The sequence below is a fragment of the Podarcis pityusensis genome (genome assembly GCF_964106645.2).
Source record: "Podarcis pityusensis genome assembly, chromosome: 3".
NCBI classification, from domain to species: Eukaryota; Metazoa; Chordata; class Lepidosauria; order Squamata; family Lacertidae; genus Podarcis; species Podarcis pityusensis.
Window position 1 is genome coordinate 12,207,417 of NC_138026.1, and position 20,274 is coordinate 12,227,690.

A 20,274-nucleotide genomic window follows, 5' to 3' on the forward strand; every position below is an offset into this window, starting at 1 on the left:
GAAAAATGCTGCCTTTGTTATAGCTGCAATCTGCGCCTCCATGGAAAGGGAGGTGTCGAAGATTACACCCAAACTCTTAACGGACGGTGCTGGCACTAATTGCGCCCCCGCAAGAGATGGGAGTTGCCCCCCCACTTGTGTCACTGCTGCATAGGGCTGTGCAACCAATCTGTTAGGCTCTTGAATCACTGATCAGATCAAATCGGAATGTTCAGTGTCAATTTTGGGCAGATACAGATGAAATCAGTGAAGCTCAGTATCTGTACAGAATTCCATTGACACGGAGTGGTCTGTTTAAAACTATAGCTCCAAACAATCCCTCAGAAAACCAGACAGCATGTCACTAAAATGTTGCAATTTATTAATTACAATACCATATACCCTAGTGGAGGCCTGGTAACATTTGTTTCGCAGGAGCTTCAACTTAATATCTCTCCTCTCTTTTGGTTAGAGAGTAATTGCATTCAAACTTTACACATCACTAACAGCCCGGTTGGGGACTTCATATGTGTAAACTTGTACAATCCATCTACCTACTCCTCTTCTCATTCAAATCAGCTTTGGGAGGATTTAAGATTTATCCTCGATAAATCTGTGGCTGAATATCCAAAGTCAGAGATCCTTATAATGGGGGACTTTAATGCCAGAATCGGAGCAGATATAAGCTCATTCACCGATAAGTCGCAATTATTCATAGAAGAGGAGTGGTTTCCTACGTGGAATTCACATGATAAGACCATTAATAGGGCTGGCATCATACTGCTGGAGTTTACCATAAACTGCGGGCTGCACAGCTTGCATGGCACACCCAAAGACTGGTCCGGGGGATTCTATACTTTTCTAGGATCTAGAGGGGCAAGCGTTATAGACTACATCTGGTCCTCCTCGGCATTTAATGATAAGGCATATTGTTTCAATGTGTTCAACAGAACCGAAAGTGACCACCTTCCAATCGCCATCTCCTTCCTCCACACACAGCTGGGGCTTCCCAGCTCACTCCACCCCCAGGATCCACTGATCTTAGCTCCCGGACGTAAGAAGTGGGATTTCTATCTGGAGCAAGACATAAAAGTCCTCCTAAATTCCCCTGAGATCTTAGCCCTGAAAGCTCAGCTGTTAACAATGAATGTGAATCATTTCTCAACTTTCCAGCAAATTCTAGCCTTCTTGCTTCCTTCACTTACGAAACCTTCCCGTGCGATTCTAACCTGGAAGAATCAAACTTGGTTCGACCAAGAATGCAAACAGTGCAGAAGTAGGCTTAGATTTCTTCAGTCTGATATGAAATCAGACAGCACCCAGAGCAAAATCAGGGAGTTAGCCCAATTCCGTTCATACTACAAGAAGCTGCTCCATCATAAGAAATTGTTCTTTGCGAAAGAACGCTGGACGGCACTGTCAGTGGCCATTAAAACCCGTGACGACAAGAAATTCTGGAATTTAATTAATGCAGGTTTAAGACCCCCCTCATTCATCGTTAATAACATCACAGCAGCCAGTTGGCACTCTCACTTTGCTCAGCTGTATTCCGCCCCAGATCCCGAAGTAAATGTTGTCTCCACTCTTCCAGCATCTGCCTTGCCCACCTGGGAGCCAGTCTCCCCAGAGAGATGTATACAACTAATCAGCACGCTTTCAGGGGATAAATCCCCGGGGGAGGATATGATACCACCTGAGGTATTCTTATCGAACCAGACGTGGTGGGCCCCTATTTTAGCATCTCTCTTCACCACTATTAATGCTACTCTTAAGATTCCACCTAATTGGAAACAGAGCATAGTCATCCCAATACATAAAAAGGGGGACCCACAAGATCCGCGTAACTATCGACCTATCAGCCTGCTGGACATATCATACAAGGTCTACTCTAGATTCTTGCTAGAGAAATTAATCGAGTGGGCAGAAGAAACAAAGCTATTCCACCCGGAACAGGCTGGCTTCCGTAAAGGTCACAGCACATCTGGCCAATGTCTTGTTCTATTTACCCTGATTGATAAATACCTAAACAGGTTCAACTGCAAACTACACGCGGCTTTTGTGGACCTGACCTCCGCCTTTGACTCCATCCCCAGAGATAGGCTATGGCAGAAGCTTAGTTACACTAACATAGATAAGAGACTCCTCTACCTTCTTATGGAAATTCATAATGACATATCGGCCAGAGTAAAATTCGGCCCTCTGGGAGCTCTATCTGATCCTCTCCCTCTGAATAAAGGGGTCAAACAGGGCTGCCTCTTGGCCCCTTTTCTATTCAATTTCTACATCAATGACATCGTTACAACCATGAAGGCCCTAAATCAATCTGCCCCCTCTTTACAACAGCTCAAGATCCCCATATTACTCTATGCGGACGACATGGTGATACTGTCTTTAACCAAGCAGGGCTTAAACAACATGCTCAGAGGGCTCATGACATATTGTGACACCAACTCCCTCAAAATCAATTTCGCCAAAACCAAAATTCTTACTTTTGGCATGAAAACTCGGAAGCCTTTCTGGAATTTTGAGGGCCACTCTATTGAATATTGTTCAGCATTCAAGTATTTGGGTATCACTTTTCAGCATGGGCTTAGCTGGTCAGCTCACCTAAATATGACCATCCTGGCTGCCCGTAGAACCATCAAAGCTTTGGAGAAATTCTTCTATGCAAAAGGCGGCCAGTTGGTTCCACCAATCAGAAAAGCATTTATCAGCAAAGTCCTCCCGATGTTACTGTATGGGGTTGAAATCTGGGGGTGGAATTTAAAAACACTACAACGGCTGGAGATTCTGCAAAACTCTTTTGCACGAAAGATACTGGGCCTCCCCAAGGGCTCAGTTGCTGCACAGTTAAGAACAGAACTGGGCCTCCCCTCCATTGTTGCGAGAGCCCACATTAGAATCATTAGTTTTTATTGTAAATTAATCAATGCCCCAGGTTCCCTACTAGCTAGGCAAGCCTTTTTAACTTGTTCTCATACCAACAAATGGTCCAAGGCCATGGAGACTATTACTGCACGCTACTCCCTCCCAGATCTCGACACGCTGTCATCTTGGGACCAACATAAAATCCGGGCCTGGATTCTTACAAGAGACGAGGCCATGGACCGGGCACAGTCCACTACAGCTCGCCTCTCCATGTGGCTCCCTAAAGTGAAAGTGGTAAGATCACTTGCCAACTACTTGATAGACCTGACGGAGCCCAATTTGAGAAGAGCGTTTACTATGGCCCGTTTCCATTCTATACCCACAGCCTTCCTGCAGGGGATTTACTCTAAGACCCCTATTACTCAGCGTTTATGTCCATGCACAATGAATGAAGTAGAGGACTTCATACATTTCTTTCTCTACTGCCCTATTTATGAGCCAATAAGACCTAAGCTCCTCCTCTTGATCCCGTCCACCATTACATCTAAGGAAGACTGTTTGAAATCGCTTCTTGTGGACGCAAATCCCCAAATTTCACGTGGGGTGGCAATCTTTATAGTGCAGGCTCTGAAACTCAGGGCTACTCTGACTGGGTAGTGAGTCCTAGACCTGGACCTGTTTTAATTCTTTTTATTACTTTTTCAACCCAATGTGCCGAGCCTATTTTGGGGCCATTTTATGTTTTATATACATCCGCATTTTAGATTCTTGGCGCTGGCAACTAAATCTTTACATTATTGTCTTAGGGTAATTTAAATGTCATTACGCCAGTAATATCGCTTTGAATTTTGTTTGGTTGCTTGTCTCTAGTATTTTTGTCTTATTTTGCTATGGCTGTATGCTAATGCAATAAAGGTTTTATTATTATTATTATAATTACAATACCATATAAAGAAAATGGCAGGATGGGAGGAGGGGAGCTGGACTTTGCTTATTGAGAGCTCCAGGCTAGAATCTCACTCAACACTCTCACAGTGTTGGTGGAGACAAGGTGGAAACTAACACGATTGAGTACTCAGTTGACTAGAGTATTTTTGAAAATTATTTTCTTTTTTTGATAAAGAAAGAGCTCACCAAAATTTAAATCTGGCTAGTCCAAAAATTCCAGGAGCTATCTGTAATTTTGCAGGATTAATCCTCTCTTGAGGGGCTACCATGGACCTATGTGGGGGTGGGGGGAAGTTTGTGGGGTTTTTTTGGTTTTCCAATGCAAGTGAGTGGGCAGATCTGTATTCACAGATCGCGATCCAGATCTGCAATATAGATCATATCAGAACAGGCACAAATTGATCCAGCCCAAACTGGGGCCTGACCCAAATTGCCAAATTTGGGCCCGAATTGGAGATCGGCTTGCATAGCCCTATAACCTACAAGCTGATTGCCATGTCTGTTAGGAGTGTGTCATGTGCCAGATCAATCAAATTATCAGTTATTGTAGGTAAGGTGTACAATATTTGTGTTTAACTCTTCAAGCCAGGTTAGCTTTTCCACTTGTATTTTATCTTAACCACTCACAATTTAGGTATAACAAAATGCAGCTGAGCCGAATTTATCCAAAAGGGACACGTGTTGATTCCTCAAACTATATGCCTCAGCTCTTCTGGAATGCCGGCTGTCAAATGGTTGCTCTTAACTTCCAAACTGTAGGTAAGCAATTCAGCCTACCACTTGCTTTAGTTGTTGTGTATGGTTTCTGAAGAACTTGTCTAATTGGACTACTCTTTTAAGAGACACTAGTTTGTATCCAATGTTAATCAGACTCACCTAAGTTCTTTAATTTCAACAGGTCTCCTTTGAATAGAATTTAGTTGTATACAACCCACTAATTAGAATTCCCTCTATGTCCTGGGAAAGGATATTAATTATGGCAGAATATTTGAGTAAGCAAATAGAATTAGCATTGTGGATATGCACACTCAGAAATGGATTGGGTGGGATCGTTCGTGTGGTTCTCTTTCTTGAATCGCAATGCTAAAATCACAAGCAGCAGAATGTACAGGTTCATCCATTTATGCAATCCAGCAATATATCTGTTGCTTTTGTAAAGGATTCCATTGCGGTCATTATGGAGCATGGTCCAAAACCAGTTGTTGTTTTTTAAAAAAGTCCATAGTATGTGAGGTCAACCATCAAATGAAAACCCTTACTCCTCTGTGAAAATGACTGCTGATTTTGATGACATTTGGCAGCCCGTTCAGTAATTATAAATCAGTGGATGCTGCAACTGCATCCCAAGCAACTCACATTAACCTTTCCTTAACCATAGCAGGCAACTATCTAGTAAAACAGATATTAACTGTATCCCCACAACTAAATGTCAAGTGGACCAGAAGCAAGCACAACCAGTACTCGCCTGAAAAGAAGCACACCTTCCAAACATACAATTGTGATTTAAATAGAAACAATGGATATTTATGAAGAAGCTGGTAAATTAGTTCCCATAAAGAGAATGATCATTGTTGTGCCTTGGAATTTCTTTTTCAGCTTCTTGAATAGGTAGTTTGTGTTTTGCTTCTTGCAAAGCTGAAGGTAACGGGGACTTTAGCATTTTACTAGTTTTCAGTTGCTAATGTAGACAAAAATGGACAACCAAGAGCTCATTTCAGCCAACGCAAACTATGGCAGCTATGGCTATTGCCAGGCACATTCCACAATGGGCAATATAAGGTGTAAAACCAGGAGATTAGTAGTGTAGTCACAGTAATGTCTGCAGTGGTAGTTGCCCTTTAGATGCTGCTATTGTTAGAACAGTCTACACATTATATATCCAATATTTATAGATGACCACGGTGTAGTTTTAAAAGTACTGTGTGAACAGGCCACAAAAAAAAACCATAATATAGCATATGTGGAATGAGGTATTTTTTATATATAAAAGAATTCAGTATGGTAATCATGTGCATATAAAGAGGAAAGGAGACCTCTAGTGGAATTTCAGGATTCTTCTTTTGTAAATGTGCTAGAACTACAGAGAAACTTCTGCGTCTGACCTGTCCCATGAAACGTTCTATTTTTTTTGTCGCTTAGATTTGTCTATGCAAATAAATATGGGAATGTATGAATATAATGGCAAAAGTGGGTACAGACTCAAACCAGAATTTATGAGAAGACCAGACAAGCACTTTGATCCGTTTAGCGAAGGTATCGTAGACGGAATAGTAGCAAACACCTTGTCCGTGAAGGTATGTATGCAGTTGCTAATGGAATAATTGTCACAATGGTGTGGCTGTTGAATGTTAAGCACCAAAATGACTTCTTGTGCCATGATTCATACTTGGGTTCGAATTCCCAAGTTAAGAAATGCATATGTGCTGCATCAGTTGTGAAGGCAATATATTTTCTTTTAATATTTTATTGGAGTCAGTGACCAGGGAAAATTATTATTATTATTATTTATTTATACCTCACCCATCTGGCTGGGTTTCCCCATTTCCATTCCTGTTAAACAGGAAACCAGCAGCGAAGAAAAGGGAGCTGATGTACCGCTTGGGAGCGAAGTCAATTACAATACTCATCTGATTGCGTGGCAAGTTCCCGCCCCCCCCAGTGGAAATAAAGACACGTGACACAATTATTTAAGGTTAATGGGCTAAATATGGCCACAACTTTATTGGTTACAGGTGATGAGTGGTATTGGCTTAGGCCTAACCCACTATCGGCTTCAGCCCTTCTGCTTGAAGTCCGGGAAGGGTTAACCACCAGTAGGGGGAGTCCTGCTGATGCACATCAACTAGGATCTCCCCCGGGGTCACCACTTGGGGGCGTGCCTCAGGGCCTCACCTCCATAGGCTTCTGACAGGCCCACGTCCCCCGGAATCCTTTATCGGATTACCCTTCAATATGCGGGGAGGTGATAGTCCTTCCTCCCCTCTTCCATCTACATAACAATACCAATACCAATACCAATGCCTAACCGTGAATCCCAAGGAAGTTGTGACGATTTGCTACGAGGTAGGTGAAAAACCAAGTGGCTGGTGCCAATTTGCCAAGTGGAAAATATTCCTACCAGGCCCCTTAACGGCGACCAACCGAGGTCCATAGCAAGGTCAAAGACAAAACCTTAAAGGGTAGGTGGGTGGGAAAGCGGAGCAGCTGGAGGCAGCAAAAGTGGTAGATCCCCAACCGCCCCTGCATTAAATTGGGCAGGCCACACACCCCGAGCCAGCCGATTGGCTGTCCTGGGGATGACGCGGCCGGGGATTCCCTCAATCACGCGGAGGCTGAGAGCCGGCCACCACGCGTGTGTGGTGAGGGCGTGCAGCACGCAATCTCACCTCCTCTAAAGGAGGAAGGGGCTTAGTTTGACATGTGAGGATAATGGCGTTCAGACACATGTCACCTACTGGGAGAGATATGACAAACGAAATGGCATTTATGCCCACTTAGGTCCTGCTATCATTAGCAGTTGCAGTAATAATATCAATAATAATGGTCCACTTGAGCTGCTCTTCTGGCAAAGGGTGCCCAAGCCCTTGGGGCTTCCTAAGGAAATTTGCCCTAAAGAATAATGGTGGGGTGCCCAGCCTGCCCCCTGTTGGAACACGCCTGGGGGGCACACGCAGCCCCCGGAATGAGACAGACCTCTCCGGGCATCTTCCTGATGAAGTGCAGCCCGGGACGTTCACAAATCAGTCCTGGTGCGCAGCAGCGACACATATCAAAAGACAAGTACACGTTCACTCAGCAGAGTATAGCAGAAACGATCTTGGAGTGTGAGTGTTCCATTCTAAGTGATTTATTAAGCAATATATGCAGGACAAAGCAATCATAGTGTCCTCTCAATTTTTCTCCAAGAGAGAGAGAGAGAAAGAAAAGTACAAAAGTACTGTACAGTGGTACCTCTGGTTGCGAATGGGATCCGTTCCGGAGCCCTGTTCGCAACATTAGTAGAACGCAACCCACATCTGCGCATGCATGGGACACTATTCGGTGCTTCTGCGCATGCGCGTGACATCCTTTTGAGCCTCTGTGCATGCGCAGGTAGCGAAACCCTTTCCGGTACTTCCAGGTCACTGCGGGACGCAACCTAAAAAGATTTAACCTGAAGCAAACGTAACAAGTTTTACTGTTGTTAGCTGCTCCGAGCCCAGCTTCGGCTGGGGAGGGTGGGATATAAATAAATTATTATTATTATTATTATTATTATTATTATTATTATTAAAGATAAGACTGGCTTCCGTTCTCACACATTCCAAACCTAGAAAGTAAACACTGACATGCGATGTAACAATCACACGTCCAGCAACTGAGGAGTGAAATGCTAACACACACACACAAATAAGGCTGAATTCTTTCCCCAAGCAAGGGTGCCGCTGTGACTGGAAATTAAAGCAAATGTGACAAAAGAAGGAATCTTTATGGGAATAGTGAAAGGCCATCTCAGCCAGTCTGGTATTCCATCCAGGATAAAGCATATTTTCCAGCTCTAGAACAAATGGCCATCATATGCCTATTGAGAGCTTAGGGTGAACAAGCGCACCCAAAACCCCAAACTGGTGGAGAAGAGAAGGGCACTGTCGGATAGGAAGTCACACTGGAGGTGGGACAGAGTGGGAAAGTATTCAGTCCATGCAGAAATGGCGAAACTTACCAGAAAAATAAGAAATCAAGATAACAGACTTTTAATAAAAGAATGGAAATTGTTTATTGAATATTTGCAAATAAACTGTAAACAGATAATAAGATTGACAGGATTGTTGCAATAACCTGCTGTTTTTTAACAGTATATATAACAGTATGTTATATATATATAACATACTGTTATATATAACAGTGTTTTATAACAGTATATATTTAAAGTAGATGAATAAATGAGTAAATTAAGTTAATTTGGATGTACAGACAATATTAAAAATAAATTTAAGGAACCGCGGAAAGAGGGGGAAGGAAGTCGAATTTTGAAATGTTAAAATGATTGTGAAATTATCGGAATGTTTAAAACTGAAAATCATAAATAAAATAATAATTAAGAAAAGGGAAAGTATTCACTCCAGTCTCCTTCCAGTTTAAGCCTGCCCTAAGGTCAATGTCAGAGAAGGCGCTGAGAAGGCTTGAGCCTACTCACCGAACACAACAAGGCCAGAATGTCTTACTCCCTGGGTGCACATAGCAGAATATGGTGACCTGTAGTCCCATTTCCCCATCTCCTACCCCACTCCCTTGTCAGAATGGCCGCAAATAAGCCATAACCTAAGTTGTGGGGGCTGCGATCTGCAGAGAAACCATCATGGTGCCCTTTTACAAATTGGTAATTTGAAGTGATGGGAGCATTTTCGAAACACTTATCCTCTACTGTGTCTCCCTATCCAGCGAAGCTTGTATTGTGATTCTAGTAAATGGTATGAGTGGAGGCCATGAAACTGAGAAAATGGTTAGCATAAATGAAGCAAATTGGCCAGGCTTCAATTTACTTATGTGTGTTGGGACTGCAAGCACAGAAGAATAGGAAAGCAGTAATTTTTCAGAGATACGTATATAGCACAAATTCTGGCCCTTGTCCAGAAAGAAATATTCCCACATTCCAGTTTTATACCGTTTATCAGCTACCTCCACAGAATATGCTAACAGAATTTCAAATACTTCTAAATTAGGGCCCCATTTTGGATTTTGGCACAAAACACAGCTTGTGTTCTGCTTTTAAGCAGGTTTTGTGCCAACCCCCAAACTCTGTTCTGGTTTAAAGAGCTCAGCCTGTAGAGCATGAGACCCTTAATCTTGGGGTCATGGGTTCGAAACCCACAAAGTCCTTTGTGGTCCCTTTCAGCTCTAAAACTTTCATTTTATTATGAAGTACACACATACAATATTAAGTTGACAAGCAAAATAGTGTAACAAAACTTCTAACTTCTCCTGTTGTCAGATAATCTTGTAGAAAATAATTTATATCACAGAGAAAAGGTACAGAACTGTGTAAACTAAAAGAACCAGCACAAGTATTCAGTTTATTCAAATTATTATTATTATTATTATTATTATTAATTAAAAAATTAATTATTAAGGCCTTGGAGTTCAAATCAACTTGGAAAAAATAAAAGCATGGAGACTTAAAATAAAAGTTTATTGTTTATTTCTTATTCTCAACTAGAGTTGATTGGTTGTGGGGATGTTTTTCCTTTTCACGATGAAAAATGTGAGGGGAATCTTAGGTTTTCAATTCTCTTCCCCTCATATTAACCGTCTGCTATTCTGCTGCAGCCTCGCTCCCTAAGTACCATTACAAGTCTCTCTCTCTCTTTTTAGAAAAAGGATAATCTTGTGACATTTGTGCATGCACAGTCCAGTTTGAACAGATTTGTTCTTGAGCTGCACCTCAAGTTTCAGAAGTTTATACAGGCTTATACTGCATTGCTTTCTGTTGTTAGTTCATAATGCCAGCAGCCCCCAAGTGTTTAACTTCAGGAGCACCTGGGCCAGCAGACATGTTTACAGCCCAGCTGGGATTGTGTAAAGGTGCCCATTGTATAAACCGCTACCTCCATGTTGCAGGGTAGCGCTGGTGTGATGAGTTTACAGCTGGCGTGACTGATGCTGTTGCAGCAGTCCAAGAGGCATTACCACAGTCCCATGAAACACAGTGGCCTTAGGTGCCACTTCAATGAAAACAGCATCTTCATGCAAACCAAATTGTGGATCAGCCATCCCCCAGCTGTCTGGCTGTATTAGATTTACAATCAAGGCTTTAGTTTTTAGAGACATTCCAGTCTATCTGCCACACTGCCACTGAATGCCTAAACCTTGCATTTCTAGATCATTTCTGGGCAGTTGCTGTCGGACAAAAAAGTCGGGACCTACGTAGAAGTGGACATGTTTGGTCTGCCAGTGGACACAAGGCGAAAAGCTCTCAAGACGAAGCCGTCTCAAGGCAATGCAGTGAATCCTGTATGGGAAGAAGAGGCCATTGTGTTTAAGAAAGTAGGTTTGTCGTTCTTGTTTCCTCTACTGAAAAAAGCTTTATAGTATTATTGGCTGCTGGTCTTCAATTCAGAAAATTACCGTATTTTTCGCCCCATAGGGCGCACCTAGGTTTTTTTTTGGGGGGGGGGGAATAAAGAAAAAAAATTATTTCCCCCCCAGGCGCGGGGCTGGGGCGGGGGAAGCCCAAGCGTCCCCCGACCCCAGCCCCCAGAACAGGCTGCTATCCGCAAGCCTAGGGAGCCCGGCGGGAACTCCCGCGGGCTCCCCAGGCTTGCGGATAACTTCCTGAAGCCTGGAGAGCGAAAGGGGTCGGTGCGCACCGACCCCTCTCGCTCTCCAGGCTTCAGCGAAAGCCTGCATTCGCCCCATAGGACACATACACATTTCCCCTTCATTTTTGGAGGGGAAAAACTGTGTCCTATAGGGCGAAAAATATGGTAATATGGGGGGGCAGGTGAAATCCTGTTTGTCCCAGTTCTGTTCCATTTGAGTCAGTGCCTAAGAGTCAGTGCCTGCTAGACCTGGGCAATGTTATGATTCACAATCTGAAACCAATATGACGTTCAAACTGCGATACCGGTTTCAGACTTTTTGAGCCGGCAGTAGATCCCAGCTCCCTGGCCTCCGCCAGCCCAGCATACCTCACTCTCGTCTGCCTGCTTGCACTGTCAGTGGCCGGGAAGCTGTGAAGTATAACCAGCTCAAATTGCCTTGATCAGCTGAGAGGCGGGCATTTTAAAGAAGCCCACTTCTCAGCTGATTGAGTCCCCCCGACCTCCGGCTCACGCACAGCTGCCCACGCCTCAGCAGAGCACTTTAACAGAGCGCCACTCCCGTCTCTGGCTTGCCCAAGCCAAAGGCAGGGGGAACAACCTGCTTAAACTGCTCCGCTGAGAGTTGGGTGGGTACCAGGCTGCCTGCCCCTCAGTTGATGAAGCCCCCCCACAGCTCCACCTTGCAGGAACCAGAGTGATATGGGGGCTTGCTCTGGCTCGCACATGTAGGAGTGGTCCGGAGTAGGGCTGGGCAGTTTTGGACATCGTGATATATCAGTAAAGTAAAGGTAAAGGGACCCCTGACCATTAGGTCCAGTGGTGGTCGACTCTGGGGTTGCGGTGCTCATCTCGCTTTATTGGCCGAGGGAGCCGGCGTACAGCTTCCGGGTCATGTGGCCAGCATGACTAAGCCGCTTCTGGTGAACCAGAGCAGCACACGGAAACACCATTTACCTTCCCGCCGGAGCAGTACCTATTTATCTACTTGCACTTTGACGTGCTTTCGAACTGCTAGGTTGGCAGGAGCAGGGACTGAGCAACAGTAACTCACCCCGTCGCGGGGATTTGAACCGCCAACCTTCTGATCGGCAAGTCCTAGGCTCTGTGGTTTAATCCACAGTGCCACCCGTGTCCCGATATATCAGTACACCATTATATTCAGCTGATGATATATCACGATGTTGAAAACCAGGTAATGCCCAGCCCTAGTGCCTGCTCTGCCATCACCTCCTCTTCCTCAAGGGGGAGACTCCACCGTCGTCCACAGGGGAAGAGCCCTAGTTTGCTTGTGTGTAAATGATGAGAAACCACAGCTGCCACCAAGTGTTTCCAGTGCTGATTGCCATACCCCCTTCACTCTACATCTTGCAAGGACAATGCCCTTGTGATAATCATGGGCAAGCAACATCCTACATGAAAGTCAAAGCCACGCAGGCTGGGAGTGCTTCATCTAAAGAATACTTGGGGAAGAATAAAAGATCTCATAAGCATTTAGTGGCTCAGCATGCAGGTAACACTAAGCCAAACCATATCACTTTCAAGTGTTCGGAGCAATTATATAAATATATATATTGTCATCCTTACAGCATCCCTGCTAAGCAGGCATGTATAACCATCCTCATATTGCAGACTGGAGGGGGTGCAGAGGTTGAGGTTGCCTGCGGCCCAGCGAATGAGCTGGTTGAGATGAAGTAGCAATGGCTTGGATCACAGCTCATTGCCATAGCCCAGAGCATTCCAAACTGTGTGTCGCGACACATTAGTGTGTCAGCTGCAGTGTGTAGGTGTGTTGCGTTAATGCTCCCTGCACTCCTCCCAGGGTTGGAAAGGGCTTAGTTTAACCCCCGGGTTGCTGGTAAAACTGAATTACTATGTCGCGAAATGATGCAGGTCTAAAAAGTGTGTCGCCAACATGAAAAGTTTGGAAAGCTCTGCCTTAGCCACCACATTGGGTAATAGAGATGTGAAAAGTGTCCTGTCCCATCCCCCAGAAATCCTAAAAGTAATTCTGGAGAGACAATATATAATGAGTTTATTTTTAGGTGCTACATGGGGGGGGGGGGACTTGCCATATCTCTTTTTTTCTAATAATAAAAGGAATTATGGAGGAAGAATGAAAAGCTTTAGCAAACAACATGTTTAATCTAATTGTATAAGTTTATGGTGGATTATTTGTCAAAGCAAACAAGTGTTGAAATTTGACCTGAAAAGCGAGATCCTCTTGCAGCTGTGTAAAATAAAGTGAACAGTCCAATTGTGAGAACTATCCCATCTTATAAACATTGCCCACCTGCTCTCAAAATCGGTCAGACTCCCCCCCCCCCCACCAAATGTGTCATATGAAAGTCTAGGGCACATACTTCTGTGGTGTATTGGTGTGTGACAGGGGGAGGGTGCTTATGAAACCCAGAATTTGGAATCAATGGATTCTACCCTCTACTCATCTCCAGTTCTACAGTATCTAGAAGCTGTCAGCTGTAGGGTTTCCAAGATCCTGTGTATCATCAATTGAGGCTGAAATTCTGGAAAGGGGGCAGCTTGATCAAAGCATAGCCAGATGGACTGTGATATATGTGCTTGCCTAGTTAGGAGGACTACTATGACATCACATCTGTTGCTAAGAGACTCAGAGAAAGATAAATATATGATGATGGCAAGAGTGTGTGACAGGTAGCAATGTCCTGGTCACCAGCTCTTTCTGGTATTTAAGAAGTGAGTTGAGATCTGCAGATCATGCTATTTCAACTATCATGTGTAATCAGCTGCGTATTCACCCAGGAATGAACTGTTGCAGCACTGCGAACAATGTAAGATTACTACCAATGTTAACTTGCTGAACAGCATGTCTCAGTATTCCTGCTTTGTGCACAAGGTGTGCCAGAAAACATTAAATACTTTCCACCAAAATATATTTATTTAGGTTGTTCTGCCTTCCCTGGCATGTCTGAGGATAGCAGCCTATGAAGAAGGAGGGAAATTCATTGGTCATCGGATATTGCCGGTATCAGCAATTCGACCAGGTAGGGCAATCTGGGCTTCTTATTCACTTTATTTATTGTTTCATCTCTGAACCACTCTTCTGCAGTTATGATTCCAGGACAGTTTACAGCATAGATATCCACACATTCAAACAAACAAACAAAAATATCGAGCTAACAGTCAAAACCAAGACCAAAAACTAAATTAATAGTACCACAGAAGGATATAAATCTGTTTAAAGCTGACTATCAAATCAGTTCATCCAATTGGCTGAGTGAATCGGTATGGTTTCAACTAGCGTTGAAAGCCAGAAAACAGTGGCACCAGCTGTACCTCCCAGGGAAGGGGGTTCTATGAATAGGGTGCCACTACAGTGAAGGCCCTATCTTGTGTCACTGTGCTAGGGGTTCTACTGAGTGGGAGGACATCAAGAACTTAATACAGTGGCAATATGATACAGGGAGAGGTGCCCCTTCAGATATTTCTGCCACAATGCATTTGGAGTTTTATAATTTAACATTAATAGCGTGAATTGAGCTCAGTGCAAATCCTGTAGAATTTGTGTTGAATGATTGCCGTTAGCTATGCTACTCAGCATTCTGGCAGCTGCATTCTGCATTGGTTGAAGCTTCTGAATCATCTCTAATGGTGGCCCCATAGAGAGTATGGTACAGTAGTCTAATTGGGAGGTTACCAGAGCGTGGACCACCACTGTGGCTAAGCTGCATCAGTTCAGGAACAGACGTAGTTAGGAAATAGACACTTTTGTGCTGCTGCTGCTGCTGGTGGTGGTGGTGGTGGTGGTGCTTCTTGAGCCTCCAGTGACAGCACTGGATCAAGGAGTACCCCCCAAGCAACACACCTGCTCCTTCAGATAGAGTGTAAACCCATCCAGAACAAACGACCGTATTTTTCGCTCCATAGGGCGCACCTAATTTTCAGAGGGGGAAATCAAGGGAAAAAATATGATTTCCCTCCCCCCCAGCTCTGGGAGCAGCGGACAGGCTGTGCGCAGCCTATGTGCTTCTCCCAGACCTTCTCCCTGCTATTGCGGGAGGTGGGGAATTCTCCCACCTCCCACAAAAGCCCACAGGAGCGGCTCACGGCTCCTGCGGGCTTTTCGACCAGAAGGGAGAAGGGACTGACACGGCCAGTCAGTCCCTTGTCCCTCCTCGGGGAAAAGCCCCCAAGAGCGGCGCACTCTTTAAAGGGTGTGCGGCTCCTGCGGGCTTTTCCCTTCTCCCTGTTGGGGAGAAGCTCCCAAGAGCTGGGGGGGGGGCTTTTTCTGTCTGCCTCCCCGCTGCATTCACTCCATAAGACGCACACACATTTTCCCTTACATTTTAGGAGGGAAAAAGTGCGTCTTATCGAGCGAAAAATACGGTACCTACCCAATTGCACCTTTGAATGAGGGAATGAGCCAAATGAACTAAGAGGGCAGGTTCTCTGTGTACCTTGAAAGCTGAACTATGAGGACTCTAGTGTGCCAGGTTTTTTTTAAGCTTATTGCAGCTTGAGAGCCCAGCTTTGACAGTATCAACCAAAGAATTGGAGATCTGCTCATCGAGTCCAGCCCCCTGAAATGCTCGCTTTACATCCTTCCCCATTTCCCTGCCTGTTCCTTTACCCTCTTCCTCTATATACTGTTCTTACTGAAGATGCCAGCAAACATCACCAGCTCTGGGAATAGACCATGGAAGCTCACTGCAGTCTACCTTAGAAGAGAGGAGGTATTAACAAGCTGCAAAATGTTGGACTAGATAGATGACTCTTGGGGCACCTTCCAACCCTGAACTTCTATGATTATATGATTCCCAGTGCCCTCTGCTGTCCCTACCAGCCCTCCCAAGAACATATTCTGCCTCCACTTCCCTGCCCTTCCTTTCCAAGTTGTGGTGAGACCAGCAGAAAGGGCACACAAAGTGTTTAGAAAAGGGGAGCCTCTCCCTCTTTCCCTCCTTCTCCCAGGTAGCACACTAATAAAGCAAAACCCAGGGGCTAATTGGGGGTGACTTATCTCCAGGGCTGATAATGTCACATCATTTCGCTTCTCAACAGTCTGCACACCAACATGACTTGGGTAAAAGAAGGGAAAGGGAGGGAACCCTCTGTTTCAAACACCTCTTCCATTCCTGCTGCTAGTCTTGCTCATGCCCCCAATTTAAAACAGGGAGAGATTAGGGGCTCTCGACCATGCCTGGTTCTTACTAAATGACTTGTAATAGACCAATAGCGTTGTTAAAATATAGTCATGATTTTAGCAGAGAAACTGAAAAGACCTGCCTCCAAGAATCCCATATACTCTTCTTCCGTGACACAAAAAGAGTGTTTCTTTATTTTTAGCACACTGAAAACCTGCAAGCAGGTATAGCCAAGGCACTAACACTGTCTTTAGTATTCTATCTCATAAACATAGATCCCAAGAGAAGCTCCAAAACTGGTCCCTAAGGAAGCAGACTATTTTCCAAGAGTCCCAGATGTGTTCTCCCTTGTGTTTCAGTCATTCCAACAGTAAACATTTGCCATAATTTTTTCGAGGGTTTCTTCACAACTGTTGTTTTCAGTGGAGGCCATACCTGTTTCTACATACATTGCCTAAGAGTAGAAGTTCTGCATCAAATATTACATGCACTCCCTGCCTTCCACAATTAGAGCATCTGTGATAATGAAGCATGTCAGGGAAATTGCTAAGGAGTGGGATGCTATGTTTAGGGACCTTGGCTCATTTCCAGCACCTCATGAGTCACCTTGATGCCTATTACACTGCAGTGGTCAATTATAAAAATTCTGTTGACCTTGTCCTGCTTTCTTTTCTAGGCTATCACTATATCTGCCTGAGGAATGAAAGGAATCAGCCCTTGACACTGCCAGCCATATTTGTATACATAGAGGTTAAAGATTACGTACCTGATACTTATGCAGGTAACTATGTGTGTGTTGTTGTTGCTTTGAAATTATATAAAGTTCATACACTAATCAGCAGTAACAAGCTGTATTAACATCCAGTAGCTATCAAGCCGCAGGTGGCGCTGTGGTCTAAACCACTGAGCCTAGGGCTTGCTGATCGGAAGGTCAGCGGTTCGAATCCCTGCGAGGGGGTGAGCTCCCGTTGCTCGGTCCCAGCTCCTGCCAACCTAGCAGTTTGAGAGCACGTCAAAGTGCAAGTAGATAAATAGGTACCGCTCCGGCGGGAAGGTAAACGGTGTTTCCATGCACCTCTCTGGTTTCGCCGTGCTGGCCACATGACCCAGAAAAACCGTCTGCGGACAAACGTCAGCTCCCAGGGCCAGTAAAGCAAGATGAGTGCTGCAACCCCAGAATTGTTTGTGACTGGACTTAACTGTCAGGGGTCCTTTAGCTTTTAGCTATCAAGAAGTTGTAACGTGTGTTCTAATAAGTTGCTGTTCATCATCCAACATGATGTACAGTTACCGCTGTAATTGTCAATGATTCCACACAGTGTTCTCTAGTTCCATAGTGGTGCCTTTCCTTTTTACTGATGTAGTCTATTTTAAAACAGAAAGTTGATGATGATCAGACTGGGCAGATCTGAGTACAAATGCCAGAGCAAATGGAGAAGCTGGAAGAGTTCTTTGCAAGTTGTGTTCTCTGTGCCTTAATTCTTTATCTTTAAAGAGGCTATATAATATTAATAGCACTCCATCTCTCATAATCAGTTCTATGGATATACCATGTGTCACTTGTGAATTTAGGCTGCAAGGGTATGCACACTTACTTGAGAGTCAGTCTCATTGTATAGATTTGTCCTGTCAGTGTCGGGGAAGATAATAAAATACAGCCAACCGTTGTTGTTTTTCTTCAAGGAAAACTTGAATGACTCTAGTCTATGTTGATTTCTTATTAGAAAAATCAAAGAACAGCCTTAGGATTGTTAAATGATTATTTCATCTCTGTAAAACAGATAGATAAATATAGCCCTTTGAAACCAAATCAAAGTTTGATTCTAAATTCCTGTTTCATTTCCAGATGTTATTGAGGCATTATCCAACCCTATCAGATATGTGAATTTAATGGAGCAGAGAGCAAATCAGTTGGCAGCGCTGACTCTGGAGGATGAAGAAGAAGTCAGGAAAGAGGTGAGAATTTGGGCTTGAAGAAATATAGCAGAGGGATTGCTTTGATGATGCATTGCAGATAGCACAATCCCCTCAGGAAATGGAAAAGGGAGTTTGGCTGTGGTAGGTCTGCCATGATTCAGTCTCCACACCCACCCTCCACTTGCCGTGCCATTAATGCCAAATCCGTTCACACAAATCTGGGACTTTAATATTAAATATTAATTCCACATATGGAAAGGGGATATAAATCTAGATTTACACGGCCCAGCCCATCTGATTCGCAATACAGTGGTACCTCGTGTTAAGTATTTAATTCGTTCCGGAGGTCCGTTCTTAACCTGAAACTGTTCTTAACCTGAAGCACCACTTTAGCTAATAGGGCCTCCTGCTGCCGCTGCGCCACCGGAGCACGATTTCTGTTCTCATCCTGAAGCAAAGTTCTTAACCTGAGGTACTATTTCTGGGTTAGCGGAGTCTGTAACCTGAAGCACATGTAACCTGAAGCGTATGTAACCCGAGGTACCACTGTACTGTATTCTTGATAAGGAAAACAACCTAGGCTCATTCAAAATTATTTATTGACTGAATAATGGATGTTTATCTGAACAATATATTCTGGTTTTGTTGCCCAATTTTTGTCCCCTTTTCATTTCACATCTGCTTTTTGCAAATGTCACAGTATCGCAACAAAAATAAACGTAGCAAGAAGACCATGGAGTAAAGAGGAGAAAGACATCCCAGGTAGCAGAAGGTTTGGTTCAGCTTGGCCACTTTGCAGTTTTGCTCAAGCATGTTTGCAATATGGTGATAGATTTGCGATTGTCTGAAAGCCTGATCTATGCTAAGATTTCACATTTAAGTAAACCGTCCTTCTGATTGTATGCAAGTCCCTAGCTTAGTGCCTTAAGTGCACTAAAATGCCTGATAAATCTGCTGTGTGGCCTAAGATGCAGTTGTATTTCAGTGCCAGGTGAGGGATCCCTCTGCAAACAATTCCTCTGTCTTTGAAACAGCTGCATGTCAGCAGCAGATGAGAAAGACTTGTATAAGCATCTTCTCCACATGCGCACGCACAAGCTGCATTTTGGACCCAGGCAGAATGATATTTGTAATAAATAACCACAGAGATGGATGCATCTCTTCATCAGCTAAGTGATTGTTGTATTTCTACCCCAAGGTGGCTTCTATAAAATAATGAATACAGATACAAGCCTCTATCCTCTCTGATACATCCCTACCACCTCACAGGTCCTATTAAAATAAAAAAAATCCTTCCAGTAGCACCTTTAAGACCAACTAAGTTAGTTCTTGGTATGAGCTTTCGTGTGCAAGCACACTTCTTCAGATACACAGTGTGTATCTGAAGAAGTGTGCTTGCACACGAAAGCTCATACCAAGAACTAACTTAGTTGGTCTTAAAGGTGCTACTGGAAGGATTTTTTTTATTTTGATTATGGCAGACCAACACGGCTACCTATCTGTAACCAGGTCCTATTAAGTCATTGTAGCTGTTCTCCTTTCATCCATCTCACTTTCCTGAAGGTTAGCCGTTGGCTGATCCATCGGTGAGCTGTGTGCTGTGTTTATCCCTTCCTATAAGTCTCTTCAGTGTCAATGGGCAGAAAGGGAGGAGTCAAAATCCCCAGACTAGTTTTGGGTGAGCTGCTGCCCAAAGACAGTTCAGTGTTCCATTCCCCAGCTTCATGTTTATTAATCCTCTCTCCTTCAGGTCACAGGTTTTCTCATAGTGCAAGGGCAGAAAGGAATGGGCTGGATTGAGCAGCAGCTAGAGGCTGATCAATATCAATTTCTTTTTAGGAGTGTATATGGCAGCCTCCCCCCGGCCTTGGTGCCCTCCATATGTTGTAGGACTCCCAACGACCACCAACCTAGCCAGCATGGCTAATGTTTAGGTACAACGTGAGCAGTATGCACCAGGAAGACTGTTAATAGTAGCTGCTCCCTAGCCTTAGAAACTGGTCAGGATCAGGTGAAGGAGCCTTATTTGCCAGACAGCTTTTATTTCAAAAGAGTGGAATAAGTTGCGTGTCTAGACCCCGCAACCACCCCCTCGTAAAGAAGACACCAGGACACAGATATTATGTTAATGTTATTGGGCA

The 20,274-nt window shown here is 44.1% G+C and overlaps 1 protein-coding gene across 3 annotated transcripts in view; it reads left to right on the forward strand.

Moving 5' to 3' along the window:
* Nucleotides 1-20,274, forward strand: part of PLCB1 (phospholipase C beta 1) — a 481,134-nt gene that overhangs the window by 372,273 nt on the left and 88,587 nt on the right. For all 3 annotated transcript variants that reach the window (XM_080998939.1, XM_080998940.1, XM_080998941.1), the window contains 6 exons: nt 4,430-4,554; nt 5,935-6,089; nt 10,654-10,818; nt 14,017-14,116; nt 16,893-16,997; nt 18,063-18,172. In XM_080998939.1, the coding sequence (XP_080855065.1) occupies nt 4,430-4,554; nt 5,935-6,089; nt 10,654-10,818; nt 14,017-14,116; nt 16,893-16,997; nt 18,063-18,172 (760 nt within the window). The remainder of the gene's footprint in view (nt 1-4,429; nt 4,555-5,934; nt 6,090-10,653; nt 10,819-14,016; nt 14,117-16,892; nt 16,998-18,062; nt 18,173-20,274) is intronic.